At 37.3% G+C, this 18,735-nt stretch overlaps 1 protein-coding gene across 1 annotated transcript in view; it reads right to left on the bottom strand.

The window, feature by feature from the left end:
- Window positions 1-8,405: 8,405 nt before the first annotated feature.
- The window catches only part of LOC124214696 (beta-1,4-glucuronyltransferase 1), a 36,183-nt gene continuing 25,853 nt past the window's right edge, over window positions 8,406-18,735 (bottom strand). The window contains exons 3-6 of the mRNA XM_046617257.2: window positions 14,713-16,199; window positions 9,793-10,128; window positions 9,344-9,586; window positions 8,406-9,227 (exon numbers count right to left, since the gene is read on the bottom strand). Coding sequence (XP_046473213.1) covers window positions 9,030-9,227; window positions 9,344-9,586; window positions 9,793-10,128; window positions 14,713-15,465 — 1,530 coding nt within the window. The 5' untranslated portion in view covers window positions 15,466-16,199 and the 3' untranslated portion in view covers window positions 8,406-9,029. The remainder of the gene's footprint in view (window positions 9,228-9,343; window positions 9,587-9,792; window positions 10,129-14,712; window positions 16,200-18,735) is intronic.

The raw sequence follows: 18,735 nt of genomic DNA, 5'->3' as shown, positions 1-18,735 counted from the left end.
AAGAAGTGAAAATTTTGAAAACAAGCTGTTCGTTGTATGTCGACCGTTGTATACTTGGTAATGCTGTCGCGAAACGATTGAATCTATTTACAGTTACAGAAGTAGAATTGAACGAAAAATATTGTAACGTCGCCAGAACAGCTATCGAACTTTATTTGTCGTTATATCAGCAATGCCAGGTGAAAGCGAAAATTGAAGGAAGAAGCTTGGTTGTTGCACCTGTTTCGTTAAATCACACATTAAATCGCGCTCTCGAGTGTATTTGAGTGACATGCGAACCGAGCGAGATGGAAAGTGTCGCTTCAATTTTAAGCTCCAAGATCATCTCATGTACTTCATAGTTTTGAAATTGCTTGACGAAAACAGCCGGTGAAGTTTGTCACTCCCTAATAGATCTATTTTTCATTTTTGGATCCTGGTTTATTCTGCAAATAGCTTGTATTCAAAATTGTCCCCTCTTGTTCGTTTTTGTCCCATCGCTATGAGAACATTTCCAATAATAACGCATAAATCGTCTGAATTAAAAAAGAATCGAAATCCATCACTTACGTCCTTTGCTTTATCGGTTAATGACAGTGATGGTGATTAGTTTATATTCACAACTTTACAGAATAGAAGTAAAAATACACTTTGCTCATATATATTCTTAATTTTCGTGTCCGTTTACTAAGAGAATTCAAATTTGTTCTTGGTCAATCATGATTTTCCAGAACGCGTCGCGGATACGCATCAAAACGCATTGCGGTCGAAATGCAACGGCCAAAAAACGAAAAACGATAGAATTTCGTTCTTTGGTTGTGTGGTCCGCGTTATGACGCATTCTAGCCTTTTTTTTTTTTCGTCTGGCTCACTCAGTGAGAGTTTTCGGTCTTGGGGTGTAACAGATGTACTATATATTTTTCTGAAGCCTGAGCTTCGGATTCTAGACAACGGAATACATTCGGTGAATTGGAATCTCGTCTTGTTCGAAGAGGGAAAGTTCGTCAATGAAACTGGGAGTCCCAAGGTGGGGCTAATTAACATTACTGATGTAAGGTCCGCGCAGAGGCGCATCTCCCTGCATGAACCAAAATCGACTTCCATGGCATAAGCCACGCGGCACAATCCGAATAGTACAAGTCGAAAACCTTTATCCCGCGTACTTTTTCATCTCGGGATTGCCGGCCATAATTAACCCCGAGGCGAACGCCACCGCGGTCAACTGTTTTCCCTGCACATGCAGACGAGGTGAAAGTATTCCTCCTGGTGGGACCGGGGACATAACACGAAAGATCGATTCGTCGCCCACAGTGCCCATTCATATTTATCAACGGTGTTAATTTCTATACGACAGAGCATTGGAATTATTACACACAATGAGTACAGTTGTACAAGGAGAAAAGAATTGTTTATTTCTTCTCGATTTTACAGTCAGTCAGTTACGTTTTCAAATCAGGTATTCGTTGGTCTATCTATGCAAAATAAAAGTAAGACAGCGATTGTTAAACGAAGTAGCCGAAGAGCAGAGCAGTTTACCAAATATTTGTTGTAAAAAATTGAATTTAATTCAATCACCAATTCTAAATATTATGTCCTGCAGTTTGAATTTATAGATTGTAAAATGGAAAGAATGCCATTCAATATTACCTAATAAAATATTGCTTCACTGAAAGTTATATCTCCGTATATTAAGTGTATACAGTATTTCAATATTCAAAGCCTGCATCGGGTAGTGCTTGTAAAAGTGATTTAGAACGAACGAGATGAATCGTAAGAAAAGTTCAGTCTATCATCCACGAGGAGATGAAAATAAAATGATAAGACGAGGTAGAAAAGTCTATACGGATATGCTAACCAAGTAGCTTGTCATAGTTATAAAATGTCAAGGTTTTCCCCGGGGCAACAGCATGCAGAAGCAACACTCTCACTAGTTTGAAGACGACACGCGGTGGCAGCGATCTTTTACTTAGACTCGTCTAGGCAAGTTCTCGTGGCAGCCGGTAAAGTTATGCAACCACCTCATCTGGAACGAGGAAAAGGTTAACTCTGAACCGCGTTGAAAATCTGGCTAGGTATTTCTGGCAAGGTCGATGACGTTCAATTAATATCACAGAGAATAATAATTTTAAGTGAAGGTCAAAAGTCGCGTGACTCGAATTTGATTTTGTTGTGTGACTTGCGAGGAAACCGACGATTACTGTACTACATGGGAAAACTAATAAAATAAAATATAACGATAGCGCTAAAATGGCAAAAATGGAGTTATAAATTAAAAGCAGGAGAATCTCGTAGTATTTTCTGAGCTGTTAATACCTAAGCGAAGTTCTCGGGGTATTGTTTGAATTTCTAAGAGTCCAATTTGTGGGAAAAGGGTTCTGCAAATCGATTTTAAGACGAAACGTATTTGGCTCCGAAGATCGCTAGGAATCGTCACGCTAGCTTAATCCCTTTGACATTTTCCGGCAAAATTATAGTAGATATTGAAAGACGCTGAAATCGATTTATGCAGACGCCATAAAATTATGAAGCCCAGCCCCAAGTCGCTGCGATTAACGCTTCAAAAATTACAGCTAACGAACGGAAAAATTTCGTCTTATTTCCACAGCTGTCATTCCCACGATGTTTCGGATGGCTTTATCGATTTTTCGGGTGCCCGATTAGATGGAAAAAGTTCAAGGAATTCCAGAATTTTATAGCAGTCCAACTTTCAAAATTTGATATGACCTTACGGTAATTCAATTTGCTACAAGCTACAAAAAACGTTGCTATCGAAAAAACAGGTTTCAGTACGCGATTCGCAGCCATCTAGTGAAAAAATAGTAATACTTAAGAGTATGTCCACTTTTAGTTAACATCCCCCATATTTGATCCACTAAATTTCATTTTCAGCGTAAGTACTTTTATGTTTGCAAATTCGTATAGAATGGGATTCAAAAACACGATAGACTTACCGTCTTGAATCGTATTTCTAAATCTTGTTTAATTATATTTTTCAACAACTAATCGTGGCAACGAAACAGATCTCTGAAATAGTTGTAAAGATTTTTTTATATAACGCGAGCATGCTTTACGTGTTTTTCCATACATGTATCCCGTGCACAAAGTACCCATTTCTACGACGGTCGAGTGAGTCTGCAAATGCGCGTGCGCGAAGTACTGAAAAGACAATTTTTGAGTCCTAGAAGTTGAGAGTGGTCATTTCAGTACTACGCGCAGACGCCGTCGCCACCAAGTCTAACGTGACGCGATCCTAAGCTCAATTTTGTGCTTTGTGAAAAAACGTGTAGCATACTTTTGGTCTATATAGAATCGTGTGCAACAAGGAGCTAACGGTCTTTTCGCGTCGCGTATTTACAATAATCGTCTTCGGCTTGTATGCGTGCTCACCTACGACTCGTGTTGCAAACTTACGCTCGGCCCAATAAGACCGTGTCTGCCTCCTCGTTACTCATTCTGCTATTTTCTCAATTTTTTCAATTGTGTTTTATTTGCTCCAACAGTTGGAAACTCGTACGGTGTGTGATGTGTTTTATAATACGTTCGTATAAATGTGAAGAACTAATTGCGGCTGTGAGACAGTTGAATTTGAAGAGTTTTTCAGCCGGTGCAGAGCCGTGAATGATGTATACACAGGCACGCCAAGAGGTAAATTAAATATCGTTTAATACGCGTTAATGTGCGTATTCCCCACAGGCATTATGGTTGCGAGCAAAGTAACGCAGCAGGGAGTTTTTGCACGAAACAAAAGTCACGTTAAGGGTGTAGAATCTCCACGTAGTCCAGTATTCACGTCTCCTGGAAGCGTTCAAATTAGATGCGCAGTGATTGGAGAGTTTTTATCAAATAACAATGACAATTACCGACAGTTTTAAATTATATTTTTTCGACATTTTACAATGGACTGCTTTCATTTTATCGGATGTCGGAACGGTATATCAAATATTTTTCAAGTGATTTCACATGTTATGAACATAGGCATTAAGGCACAGAATATATTATAGTTTAATTACATTTAATATCACTGCCGTCGTGCATGAGATAATTGCTAATACTGCAAAAGTATGCATTTTCTAATTTATATACAGATCGGGGTGAACCGAAAACTTCTAACTAACTGTACTAAAGCTCTGAAATAGTAAGTTTTGTTTTACTCTTCTGGTTTTTTTTTTTTTTTTTTTAAATTAAAGCTGTTTAACTTTGACACTGAGACAGTGATATACATACAATATACAATATATATTTACTCTCGTATCTACTAATCAGTGTAGTACTATATATTAAATTTTAGATTACTTAAGCGCATTTAAAATTTTCTTTTTAAGATTAACCTTTTTCGTTTGTTCCTTTCATGATTCAACTGCAAACTCATACATGCTTATTGTGTACATTGACTATATATGTATATAATCATGTATGAAATTTTATGAAACAGGAAAAAAAATCATAATAATAAAAATAATGATAACAAGAATAATTGAAATCCGATTTTATAGATATACAAAATAAACTAAATATATTTACACTTATTTTTGGCTTACCACAAAAGAATCACACCTATGTGTTGTCACAGAGGGTTTCCCCGTAGCATTATTGAAATGAACTGAGGTAAAATTATGACATACTTAAAAACTAGGTTTCTTCTAGTCAAATGGTAAAAACTAGGTATATTCAAATTATTACCGATTTTCTTACGAAAGGTAATTACCTTGTATAAATACTATGGAATGATTTACGCAATTGTTCTGTGATTTCGCATCAATATTACAACTATTCATGTATAATATATATATATATGTATATACTGTGCAGGTGTGTCGTAGCAACGATAATAATTTCAATAGGTTATAACTTATTGAAAGCACATTTTTTAGCATAGTGACAATAGAGACGTAAGTACGTATAATATATATATATAATATTATATTGCATGTATAATATATATATATATGTATATACTGTGCAGGTGTGTCGTAGCAACGATAATAATTTCAATAGGTTATAACTTATTGAAAGCACATTTTTTAGCATAGTGACAATAGAGACGTAAGTACCTTTCCTAACATTACATTGGATCGTAGATACATATTCGGTATATGTACATACATATACATGTACATACGTACATACATACATACATACATACATACATACATACATACATACATACATTCGTACATGCATATATAAATATAAATATATGTGTATGTTCAATATGCGTACAGTTATGGCACCGTGTCACGTAACATTGCAAGAATACTGCAAGATCTGAAATAAATTGACTCTTATAGTTAAGATTAGGTGGCCGTATATTCGTTAGTTTGATTTACCCTTTAGCATACGTCGGATTAATTGATGAATTACAGGTAAGCAGTTGTTTAATGAACGGCAAGCTCGAATTGACTAAGCCAACTTGGCGTGCGTAGACCGAAGCAATGTCGCGTGTATTTAGTGCATTTTTCAATAAACTTAGGAACAGATATTTCTATTTTATACTCATATTGTCGAAATGCTTTTTTGAAAATTTATCGAAAAACATTGTACAAAATTTCCTTAGATTTGCAGGAGTCTACCTTTTATATTAGTAGATGCAGATATTTTAGAAACACAATTCCAATTGCAAATATGGTTTCCAACAGAACCTTTGACAGAAACAAAAAAGTAAGAAATACACTAAAAGAACTAAAACTTTGAATTTCTCAAGTGATACTGCGTGTGAGAATCTGATATATCAAGAAAAAAACGAACAAAAATTAGTTGACAACAATTGGAAATGCATCGATTGAGATTTTGTGGCCGGTCAAAACCACACATTTTATGTACATAATATGATGATTATAACGAAAGAAGAATCATAGTACGAATTATAATTTCATTGCTTTTGCATTTAAAAGTTTTTATACGTCTTTATGTCTATACTTAAAGAATTGATATCGTATAAAAAATTTGGAGGCAATACTGTAAAAAACTAAGCCTACCATGAAACGTAGTTCTACTGCACTTGATATATATTTTAAGGAAGACAAATATTATGTAAATTTTTCTACAAAGCTGAAGCTAGCAGCCAAATGTTCCAATATTCATTGGAACGAGGTGGTGAAGTCCGAAAATCAAGATTATGTGAAATACCTTAAACCTCTGATACTTTTATAGAATTATGAGGATGAAACTGAAGTGCATTTTTCTATTTCCAAAAAGTTTAACACGTTTGGCTGTTAATTCTGGCTGCTAGCTTCAGCTTCATAATCTTCTTTTTATCTCAAATCCTGCCGAAGTGTCTATACATGATTTTTTTATTGCAAAAACGAGTGATAAAAAAAAAACTGGTTCTGTACAGATTCGTTCGGTGAACTTTGTGCAAAAGTAAACGGCAATCACTTGAAATATAATTTAAAGAAAGCTTGACATACTTATGTGAAATATTGAAATAGGAATGTGAAAGAAATTTTTTCAATATTCTTCGTTCTTAAAAAATCTTGAAAATAGCTTGACTATAATCATTTCTCTGATATTTTTGACCGATCGTATACATGAATTTTCAAAAAATCTATTTCAACCAAAAGTTCCAATATTTGTATCTGTTAGAGCAAAACTGTGCCACTGAGTCGCACATTTCAGCAGTACAAATTATCGGACACAGCTAATTTATATCTAATTTTATTGCCATGATTTAATTTTAGATTGAAATGAGCTCAGTGATGAATATGCCCACTCATTTCAACTTCAAAATTCTTTGCAAGAAATACAAACCAGTGATACCGACAGATTCATTGGTTTTATTAGCGAGTGATTGGAAGAACGTTACCGTGTTAAAATCAAGCTGAGAAATAAGAAAATTAATTCCATCAGTAAGTACCCATGGTAGAAATCCCAATAATTGATTCAAGATTGTACGACCATTTTCTTGATAAAGAGTCAATCTATTTTGATAAATAATATTAGGAAGCCGATTTCGCAGCATCCTTGTTCAGTTGCCAGATCAACCAGCCATTCGAAATGCACGACAAATATGTATGTATGATAAAACGTAAATCGATAGCAACCATGTCCATACATGAAAAAAGTTTAGTCTAATCGTAAGGTATGGTATATATATGTATATATATATATATATGGTACTGCGTATAATACATCTTTTGCAATATGAAATGCATATTTATAATAGTCTGATCAACTTAGTGAAGTGTAAAGTAAAAGTAATATAAATCACGAAGTTGTCCGTTTTGTTAATGTAGAAAATCGTACGATGCTTACATGAATTAAAATATAATATATAAATAAATACAGATGGGGAAATCTCCGTAATTTTAGGAACTGCAACGTGACGTTAGTTCAATTTGACAGTTAACTCTCTATCGGATTCTAGATTTCAGCGTATTGCACTGTTTTTCTAACTTTAGTAGTCATTCAATTTAATGCTGAATTTGCCACTTAAAGATTATACTATGTAGTAACAAAAAACCTTTTCAAAGTCTTAAAACATCTCTTCACCGATAATTTTAGTAGAAGATGAATTTAAAAATAAAAAGACAAAAACAAAAACAAAATCAACAACAAGAAGTAGCTGTTGGCTCATTGGCACATTACTAGAATTTTCATTCATCTTTTTAATCACTTCAATAATTCTCTAACTGTTGGCACAATTTTACCATTCAGCAGGGTTAAAAGGTTAAAACATTATGGTAGGCACTTTGGCCGTATCCAGAAAAAAACGTTAGCTCAATTGTTATGGGATAGTCGTTTCATCCCACCTCTATCCGATATTGCTTACTGAAGCTAAGATGCTGTGTTACAACGTATGCACAATGTTTCACCTTGGATATTCAGAAGCGTCAGATTTAAAATATTATTTTGCCATTGAGGTGTTGACATTGTTACCTCCAGCTCTTGATGTCATAATTGTCACCCGTTACTGATAATCCGTTGACATTCTCTAAGTATTGAACGAGGTGTTTTATTTCCCATAATCTTTTTCTTAATATCCTTAGGATTTTATGCGCCATTTAGGAAAAGGCCACGTGTCAGCTGTCAATTTAACGTTAATTTACTTGTCGCCAATATTTTTTCTTTATAGTTGCCAAATAATCATGATAAGAAGTTTGGAATTATACAATTCGGCTATAGTATTTATAGGATAAAGATATAAAGGATAAAATAAAAAATGAAGATAACCTATTGGCCATATTAACAATAATATTCTCTGTACCGAACTATAATGCAAAATATTTTCAAAACTAATGTAATGAATACTTTGGCTACTTAGATTAGGAGAGAACGAAACATCGGAATCCTGACAAATACGAGGTAACTTTCAAAGCCTAAAAGCAAATTACAATTTTAATTAACTGTCATAGCACTCATATTTTGAAGATTATTTATCTCTCGATCGAAAGACGTTTCGGTGCAGGCACAATTGTACAGGAGCTCCCAATAATCATCAGTGTTATCGTACAAGTAAAACTTAGGGACAAAAACAAGTTGCAATAGGCGAACTTTTTTTTTTTACCAAGCACCAACTCCTCGAAAATTCCCTCGTATTTTTACATAAATTACTGACGAATGTGTATCCCATTTAACATCAAACTTGGAACAGCACAGTGATTTCTGATTCATCTCGCGTACGTGATATATGCTTGACGCCATTACTCAAATAACAAGAATATTTCGATAAAATTACGTCTTGTTTGGATCAGCATTGTTTTCTGACAGCTAAAATGCCATAGAAGCCGTTCAAATATTATGTTCCCTTTCATTAGATACGAATTAGTAATGAAAATAGTAATTGCATCCATATACTATTACTAAGTTTATAGAAAATACTTAAACTTAGAATCCTGGATTCAACGTTCTTAACAATTTTAATAACAGTTTTGTCACTGACGTGTGCACAAAGGTGACTCGGGATCTCGATTCTTTGTTAGCCCGTCTCGCCGCTCTCTGGAATTATTCACACTGGACTACGACTTACGACTCGAACAAACCGCCTTTATTCGGGCCGGTAAGCGGGTGCCGGAGCAACTCAAAACAACTTGCTGGACCCGAATGGCGCTGGGCTACACCGCACAACCTTTTCGCGTTCCATAAATCACCTTGAGCTCTGGCATGATGATTTTCTTGATCAATGCATTCGTTTTTCCAGTAAGCATATCCCTGACAGGATCTTTCTTGAAGGTTTTTATCCCGGGCTTATGAACAAGGAAAGCATTGTCCAAAATTAAAAAATCGTAGTCCAGTACGCAGAGAGTGTAACCCTGAAATGAGAATGATGTGTCATTTTACACTCATGGGTGTGTCATCAGGTTCGAAATTCTTCGAGAGCTGGTGTAATCAGTTACAGCCTCGCTGTCGTTTTATCTGTTCATCTCACCTGTGTCATTTTATCACTTTTCCCCTCCCAACTGAGCCTTTCATCGTAGAGAGGGTCGTTGTTTGTCCCGATAAAGATTGGCTCCCAGTGAACGAACGCTCCGGTTCGTTTCCCGACGTGAAAGACGTGCAGTCCCTCAGTTTCTGGGGCCTCTTGCCACTCCTTGCTTCGTGGTACATTGTGACAGCCGGAGCAAACCTTTTTGTGGAACGGTATCGCCGTTTTTGCTTTCAACATTTTTTGCTGTCGTAAGGAAAACAAGAAAATGTAGTTCAACCGTCCAAAGACGCATATAATGTTTTAGAAATCTTGTACGAATGTACCCAACAGCACCGCAGAGAGCGGTGCAGAGAAAAAGTATTTTTCAACTGAGGTATTTGTTAGTTTCCTACATTTCTTTTCGTAACTATCTACATGCATACACACGCAAGTTACAGAATAACGCATACCAGCTGAGTTTTGTTCCGCGGTACTTGGCTGTCAGCACTGACTTCAAATATAGAGAGTGGAAAGACTTTGGGATTAGGCTTGTAAAGAGGCTGCTGATCTCTCCGCCTGATCATCTCAAGGAATCGCGACGCCAGATCTGGACTCGGATAGAGTTCTATATCGCTTGGCAAGACGTAATGCGTTGGAGCCCATTCCCTCGCAATGTTTCTTCCCACATTGACGGGATACAAAAGCTTCTTCTCAGATTTATACATCTTGGAAACAGTCACGTTCGCCCAAGGTGGAGGCAGCGTGCAATTCCAACCTTCGGAGAGCACCTTGCTCGACGAGGGTACCTGAAAGTTATAAAATATTAGATCATGAAATAATGTCAGGATTCTTGGAGCTGCGTATTTTTATTTTTATTTCTCGTTAAATTTTTCGTAATTATAAACGAGGTCTCTGCACGTAAAGTACGTTAAAATACGCCCGTACTGAATGAAAAACCCGTTCCAATTAAAGGTGAAAATAAAACCTGCACGGTATCAAATAAAGACGGCGAACTTAAGAAACTACCATTCCGTGAATCGAAAAAGCAGTTACAACACCGACCGCGACTCTGGGCGTCCTTTGGAAAACAATGATGCTACCTTCAATGTTAAACCGTCGAAAAATTCAGACAAATCGGAACAAGGCCGAGTTATTCCAGGTATTTTCGAGGATGTCGATATATTGCTGTTGCATATGGTATAGAATACATAATCGGGTTCTCCAACTTCTGACACCATATTCACGAGATTTTTAGTAACGTTACGGTAACGGTGTATTTTTTTAGATTTGTTTTAAATTCAACAAACTATAAAACAACAAAACATAAAGATATTTTTCAAATTTGACTCCTTCGAAGTAATTTTTAAGTTGCGAGATGGTGATTTTTTGTTTAAATTTCGTTACATTAATTCATAACTATCTTCAACCTCATCTATTTTTGCTATTATCTATATGTGTTATCATTACGTATCGGCACTCATCGTCTCCGATGAATAGAGTCAATTGATTTGAAAAAACCGCGAATCATCATAGAAGGAACAACGCTGATTACGAAATTCGACATAGAAAGGAAATTGGGTAGGAGCAAATCGGTTTCACAATTGGTAATTTTGTCCGCTAAGGTAATTATGTACAATCGTGACGGGGCAAACGTGATTTAATTATTTCACTTTACTCTATGTTTTCTCATTCAATAAGTATTCTGCCGACATTGGGTAACAAACACCGCGACGTTGTATATTCCCTTGCTTTTGTATTCAACGCGACAAATCAGAAAATTGATCTTTTGCAATGATTTTTCGCAAGGCAAATTCAGTCTCAATACATACCGCCTGCATACCGAGTAAAGGCTCGTTAAAATTCCCACAAAAGAAATAAGTGTATACGTAACGTAAATTTTGTCGATTACGAAATTTCATATACCTATTCAATCTGTTGCGTAATAAATTTTCTTTCAAACAACTTCCGGATTCACAATCAAAACCGAGTCTCGTCTGTATAAGATATAACAGCAAATTGCGAGCGTGGGAATCTTCCACCTTGTTTATCTACGCAAGATAGATACCGCCTAACATCTTCACACGATATCTCCTGGCAGTAGTAACGTAATAAATTTTCGAAGCAAAATTATGTTATTCGAGTTTAGATTATTGGCTTACGCAACTCTCGGTACTATACATAGTATGCGTAGTATAGCTAGTTACACGGTATAAAGTCCTATATAATCCTGTTCGGAGTTCGAAAACTCTATTTCGCACCAAGCCATGTAGCTCAGTAAGACATCTCCAAATAATAATTCAGAGTTTTTATGCTAATTAGCCACAAATTAAAAAAAAAATTATAACCGAACAGGAAGATGATAATATACTATATTACTAGTCGTGTTGAGCACAGGAGCAGATCCGGATGTAAAGCTGTTTGCTCACCAACAGACGGAATTGCCACTGATCAAGTTTATTGCCTGACGAAGATTGGTTCTATTGATGAGCGGATAAAATCTGGTAAGGCGATGACATCAAAGATATTTTTACATCCCCACCTCACAAAGGTGGCCGTCAGTCAGACTTTATAGACCGTAATGCAGAGTTCGGAGTTCAAGAAAAGTAAGATTTTGCCAGGGATATAATGACTTCAACAATTATTGTACCGTACTGTAATATAGGAGGAAGTGAAAGACTGACATGACCTCGGCAATTCTCATTACAAGTGAAGTTTACTTAGAAGAGGTAACCAGTTCTATGTAAGAACCAAGGTACCTTGGCTATCGTTATATGTTCGAAGAATTTCCAATCAACGCAGAATCTCGTCGTACCTAATCAATTCGTAACGCATTCGCATATGCTTAGATATTTATAGGATATAATACCGTATTGCCGACAATTTCTAACGCTGAAGAACGGTTGGAATTTGTATAATGTGTTGTTTAAAGCTTTCCCTTGAGGGTTTGTCAACTCATGCGGTTTTCAATTGTATACACTAATCATATAAACGTCGGTAAATAGGAGGTATTAAATTATCTCAGCACGCCTGCCGTGCACGTGGCTAAAGTACGTATTACGCAAATTGCGAAGAGTAGTCATTTCCATACTACTACATCATTTTAATTGAATTAAGCGATACAGTACGTGGTAATTTGAGCAATTCAGAAAAACTTGCTCGCGTCACAATGATTAAGAACATGTGTTAGACTAACGACAAGAAAACTGTGAAATCAATGGTGATCCACGCTTTCTCGTTTTAGTTTGTAAATTAACAGTAATTAACGGTAATTACGTATAAATGCTCAAATCGATAGTTTCCAACAAAATGATTCTGCAATATTTGTCAGCTACCAAATCTATCGTTGAGATCATCTTAACCGCTTAGGTCTCCGAGTCTTTAGAAACAATACTTCTATGATACAAGTAAAGAGACTGTTGGTAAGAAATTCATTGGCAAAAATGTTCTGTTTTAACAGCTATGAAAGATTATGGTACGAATATTTGGAAAACAATACGATTGAATTGTTATATCAACGATATACTTGGCATCTCACGAGAACCGAGCCATTTCCCTCCACCATAACCATCACCAGTAGCTTCAACTTTTCTCGATTCTTAATCCGCGTCGCAAAGTTCTTCGTTACTTTGGAAATTACTCATTTTTCGAAATTAAATGATACACCGCAAGCTTTACATTGAATACTATCGACTTTGATATGAGTTTGGAGTACATATAACATCATCAACTTACGCGAACTCACAATAAGAACTGGAATAATCGACCAGTCTAAATACAGAATATATTCTTATTGGCGTTGCGCTACTATACAGTTGTTCATTAGACGTCTCTATCACTTTGGCGAATCTGATATTCTCTAGAGTTCATACCCCCGGACTTCGATGAATTATTGACACCTCAAGCGCGGTGAACTCTTTAACAAAGGAAACGCAATGTTTACGAGGCTGAAGCTATCAGCCAGAATCAGCAGCTAAACGTTCTAATGTTCGTTCAAATAAGGCAATGAAATCAAAATTTTGTGAAATATCCTGAACCCCCATACTTTTATAGAATGACGAGGAGAAAACTGAAGTGCATCTTTCTATTTACAAAAAGTTTAACACGTTTGGCTGATAACTCCGGCTGGCAACTTCAGCTTCATGCAATCCTTCTCTTCACCTAGTTTCGCACAGACGTGTTCCTATGGGACGAATGCTAAGTCTAATCACCTCAAACGGTCTCGTGAAACTCGTTTGATAAGTTTGGTAATAAAGCTAGTGAAGATTAGTCGTTTTGAAAAAGTTTACTTGTATTTCTCAACACAGTCTCTTTCTATGACTATGCATTTACCGGAGATGCCTACAGCCTGAGAAATCTCACCCACTCTTTGATTCGGCGATCTTTCCTAACCATGTAATAAATTTTTTTCACCATATCCGATGTGGTAACCTCAATTGGTTGTCCGGAGTACACTTTATCTCCAGTTGTGTTTCGGCCATGTTTAAATTCGTTTATTCTAAAAATAAACGGTTTTCATCGAAGGAACAGAGTCCCCGTGTACTTCGTCTAACTCAGCTGTAATCAGCGCGATCGTTCATGTTTTTAAATAACGTTTGATCACTGCAAGGTATTCTTATTTCTATATTTTCACAACTACTAACAGGATCATTTCAAACGTATCTCAAACCTAAACTAACCGTCGTTTTATGCTAAAACTTGTAGGTTAGTTTGAAGAATACTATTGCGTGGTCATATAGTACGAAGTTCATTCTGGCGCTATATTGCGGAACATTTACCTTACTTATCAAACGACTTTCTACACGGTTATATTAACTCAAGGTGAACCTGATCCTTATTCGTTGAACTATAAATTGTTTACGGATCTGTAACAAAGTAACAGTTCACGACTATATTACACTAATCATAGGAGATACTAATTTCTCTGAATAAAACTTAAAGTACTCTCAACAGGATGTCACAGTCACTCTTCACAGACCGCGTTAAGTTTCACTTGTTTCGATTATCACCAAACCTTACTCATCACTGATGTAAAAATGCCATAATCAGCACATTTCTACGTGTAATGACGCCGAGAAATGTATTCCTGTAATTGAATTACCACTTATTGTAGAAATACAATTTTTTACTTCGACCACACATGGAACAAAAAAAAGTTTTTTGATATTTTTGTTCATTGTTCCACGTAGAATTGCGCTGACTGTAGCATTTTTACGCCAATGTTGCGAAAGTTTTGATGATATTGAAAATGAGCGACATTTAACTCGGTTGGTAAAGACTGACGATGGACATGGTCTTAATGCGCATTGGGGTGAAAACATGATGTCCCCAAGACAAAGATCTAAGTCTACGAAGATGTCGAGTGAAGAATGAATAAGGCGACATCTACTCACAGTTTTCGGTATATGTTTGGTGCTGAAGAATACGTGGAAGGTGACGAGCTGGGAAACCAGGGGACTTCCGCATATCCTTAGGTACTTTATGGTGTCGACCGTGGGTTGAAAGTCTGTGCCAGGTGCGTAAAGCGCTACGGAAACGGGGGCTTGCCACCTCTCCAGCAGTGGCTCGAGGTTGTCGAGAAAGGTGTAATCGGCGTGGGTCGTGTAGGTCACGCTTTCCCAGCACCTCACCTTCGTGGACATCGGGACGTAATTGTAAAGTACCCAGTAGTCGCCCCTCAGTGCCGTTTTCGGCGTCGTCGACCTGTCGTTACAGGGTATCGCCTCCTCCAGCGTCATCGATCCCATCGTCGTGCTGACGGACTCCTGCTGCTTTTGAGTCGTCGTAGCGTTTCCGCTTTTACCCCCCTGCACTTCCTCGTTATCCTTCCCCGTTTTATCCCTCATTGTCAGAGCCGCCGTTTCCTTCGTCGCCGCGGATGATGCAGCGCTCTTACCATCTTGGATCGAACCGATTCCCGTCTCCCTCGTCGACCCCGCCTTTGAACCCTCCGGTAAACTCGCGGTCGCCGACAGCTCCGTCGCCTTGGACACCTCAACCAAGGGTTGGGCCCAACTCGTCGGCGCCTCCTCGATCCACGGCCCTAACGATCCGATGTGCACGCAGACGTAGAGGAGCACGAAAACGTTCATAACCACCGAGAGTCTCAGCGCCCAGTTGCGCCGTATTATTCCCAGCATGGTCATTGTTGTCTTTTTTTTTTTATTGTTTTTAGTTTTTTTTTTCGAATTTTTATTATATTTTTTGCTCCAACCGTACGAATCGTCTCGTCTAATTGTTTTCAACTTTTAAATCGTTCCTTACGTTTCCTACGCCTAGATACATTATTTATACTGGTTTTCGATATATTTCTAACTTACTTTATTCGTATCACAAGTTCCGTTTATTTCGTATCATTTTTTTTTTCTGAATTTGTATAAACGACACGATAACTGTATTTTATCACTTATCAATTCAAGTCCCGGCAAGCTATATTATTTACTCAACGTATGTACAGATAATGCGAGAATTTAATTCGCATTCTGACGTTAATGCTATAATCGTATAATTTGAAAACAGTTTCACTTTCAGAAATGTATATTTTTCCGAAAGTTTACATCTGTTGCTGCCAGCGCTGTTGCCTTCTTTGTAGAGGTTTTCCTCAGCTCCATTTAACTAGCTAATAAATATTGAAATCTATATGAAATTAAAATTGTATAAAATCAACTCGAAATTTGACGCGTATACATGAGGAACAGACATCGATCCGAAGAAACGAAACTACTCTCGGTGAAACAACGGTAGAAAATTTTAATTTAAACTATTCGATAATTTTCTCCACAATTTTCTTTCTTATCTTCGTATCATCTTATGAATGACGAAGAAATATTTTCAGAGTGCGTAGAAGGGCTGATTTCCAATTCACTTCCCAGTAGTTAGTCTGCAACAGAAAGAAAAATTGATTCGTTACAATTTGTACATTCAATTGGGAGGAAATAAAGTTACAATTTCATTACTCTCGGGTTTAGTTTGAAAGTCTACGGGCGCTTCGGTGTTACGAGATTGTTATTGTATTCGACAAATCACGAGGTACACACCACTTGCTCTTGCAATCGAATCGGGCGATCGATCGGTTTGATATTGAGTCATGAACAAGCAATGAACACGTGACATCCTTATTTATATGCTATGTAGACATTTTGATCAAATAGTTTTCACTAAAGGCGTCACCTCGGCCAAGTCTGTATAATAGGTCTATCGTTGTATAAATCTGAGACGTGGTTTCGGGTTTTCAAGAATGTATTTCGTACGATACGGATAGATATTTCGTATTCATTAAAGTCACGTTGGGTGAGTTTCTTAACCGTCTAACAGTTATCGAATGTCTGCAGGTTGGTTCGATTCTATTAAAAAAGCATCGCTACCGTCTATACGTGTCTATTCTGAAAAGACGACAAGGAAATACAAAAAAATAAAACAGACGATTTTAAAATCATTCTCCCAAGTCATGTATAATACGAATAACGGATCATGATGAGTAAAAAAGATCGAACAAACCGAGAGAAGAACCCTCGACGATTTTACTAATTCAATTTCGTTCCTCTGTTTTCACGCGGGAACAAAAAACACACGTACAAATGGACAGTACCTACTCAAAATGTGACCCGAATAACGAGGACCAAGTATTGGATTTTTTCAACGAGCACGGTACACGGAAGCTCGAGAGATCTGAAAGAGATAAAACCTGCAGGCCGTCTGACTGATCCACTGGCAGTTGTTCAAAGGCTGAAGGGGGTCAGAAAACAGTACGACAAAAATAGAATCTCCTTAGAAACAGTGCCTACGTTGCGCTGTTGCAACGCGCTTTGACTAGGACATCAAACTCTGTGTGCTGAAAGCTTTGCGTCATTTTTTAAATCTCTTTGGCGATTTTTAATCCCTGCAACTGCACTGGATCCATCAAGTTGTAAGATTTTGTTTTACAAATTCTTGATTTTAATGATCGATAGATATGGTATATACCTTAGATGATTGGCGGAAGTTAATACAACGAGAGAAACGGGGAAGAGAGGTCACCGGAATGTTGGAGGTTATTATACGGTGAAATTGAATTTATTGGTATCTGGGATTCGTGGCATAACAAGAATCAAAGTAAAATACACACAACATATTCATCTACATACCTACATGTATTACATACGTCAGCCTGAGATTTTAAATCTAGTCGCTGTCGACACTTTTGCACCTTGTGCAGGAGTTTAAACAGTTCGTTTGAAACATTCCAATGATTTATTAACAGTACCGTACATTAGTCGATGAAGATAATGGAGTACAAACGATGATGATTAGCTTCCGTGGATTGGGAGAGGTTTTTTTCATGACTTATCCCGCTGTGGTGGGCACGCTTGAAGTAGTGTACGAAAATTCGCCCGTTGTCTACAATTTTACAATTGGACTTAATCAGGCGACGTTGTTTTTGAATCTCCCTGGCCGGAGAATCTAGGCTGACGCCTAAGCCGAAGCTGACTTGACTATATCCAACCAATCCTTTTGTTGGTTTTCTTACTGCTCTCTCTCCCTCCCTCCCTCCCTCTTGTTCTTCCGATATCTCACACAAAGTGCAGGAAGTAAGTCAGAGATCTCTTTGTGCGACATGCGTAGTATAGGTACTGTTGACGCTACATATTGTTGGTAATTCGACGGATCTTTTTGCAAACTGTTTAAACGCAGACACACACTGGCAGACATGCTGCAGCCGCCTTGAGAAGCACGTCAAACGTGCGAATTATGTGCATCACGAACGCAGCTTGCATCACGTTTCTCCGACTATTTCCCAGCGAGTACGGCATTGGCAATGATCTCGCTTACACGGGAGGGAGATCGCACCGATTCGGAACGTAGGTATAATACGTTGCATGCACGCGATACCCTGGCTACGCTGTACGAGAGGAATCGAGAGATAGTTTATCGAATATCCATTAGATGCTGCGGAGATCGAATCGGAAACTATTTTTTCCCGGGATTGGTCACCGTCACAAAATGACGAACGACAAAAAAGAAACTGAAGATATCGAGCGGTATTTTTTTATTAAGATATAAATTTGAAAAACTGGTGATTTCGAAAAATTAACGACGGAGCCAGGAATCGAACCTGGTATGTATCTAGAGATGCTTGACCGGAGCCTTACTCCACTAGACCACCTAGCCGCCTAGGTATTTTTTTATGCCTGTTAATTCTCGGTGCCGTTTATCGTCAGCCATTCAAATTGATTATATCATTAGTATAAATACATCCGATACATAAGTTGTGACAAACTATTCAAATCAATTAATTTAAACATGTGAGAATCAAGATAAAATCTTTATCCTGCGCGAATGGTATGTGATTCGTATTGGGAATGCCAATTTTTCAATAACAGCAGCATCGAAGAAATCTTTTTCGGGAATATTTTAAATGGTAGCGAAATCCTGTCGAA

Source organism: Neodiprion pinetum, chromosome 3 (assembly GCF_021155775.2).
Source record: "Neodiprion pinetum isolate iyNeoPine1 chromosome 3, iyNeoPine1.2, whole genome shotgun sequence".
Taxonomy (NCBI): domain Eukaryota; kingdom Metazoa; phylum Arthropoda; class Insecta; order Hymenoptera; family Diprionidae; genus Neodiprion; species Neodiprion pinetum.
This window is presented reverse-complemented; position numbering and strand designations above follow the sequence as displayed.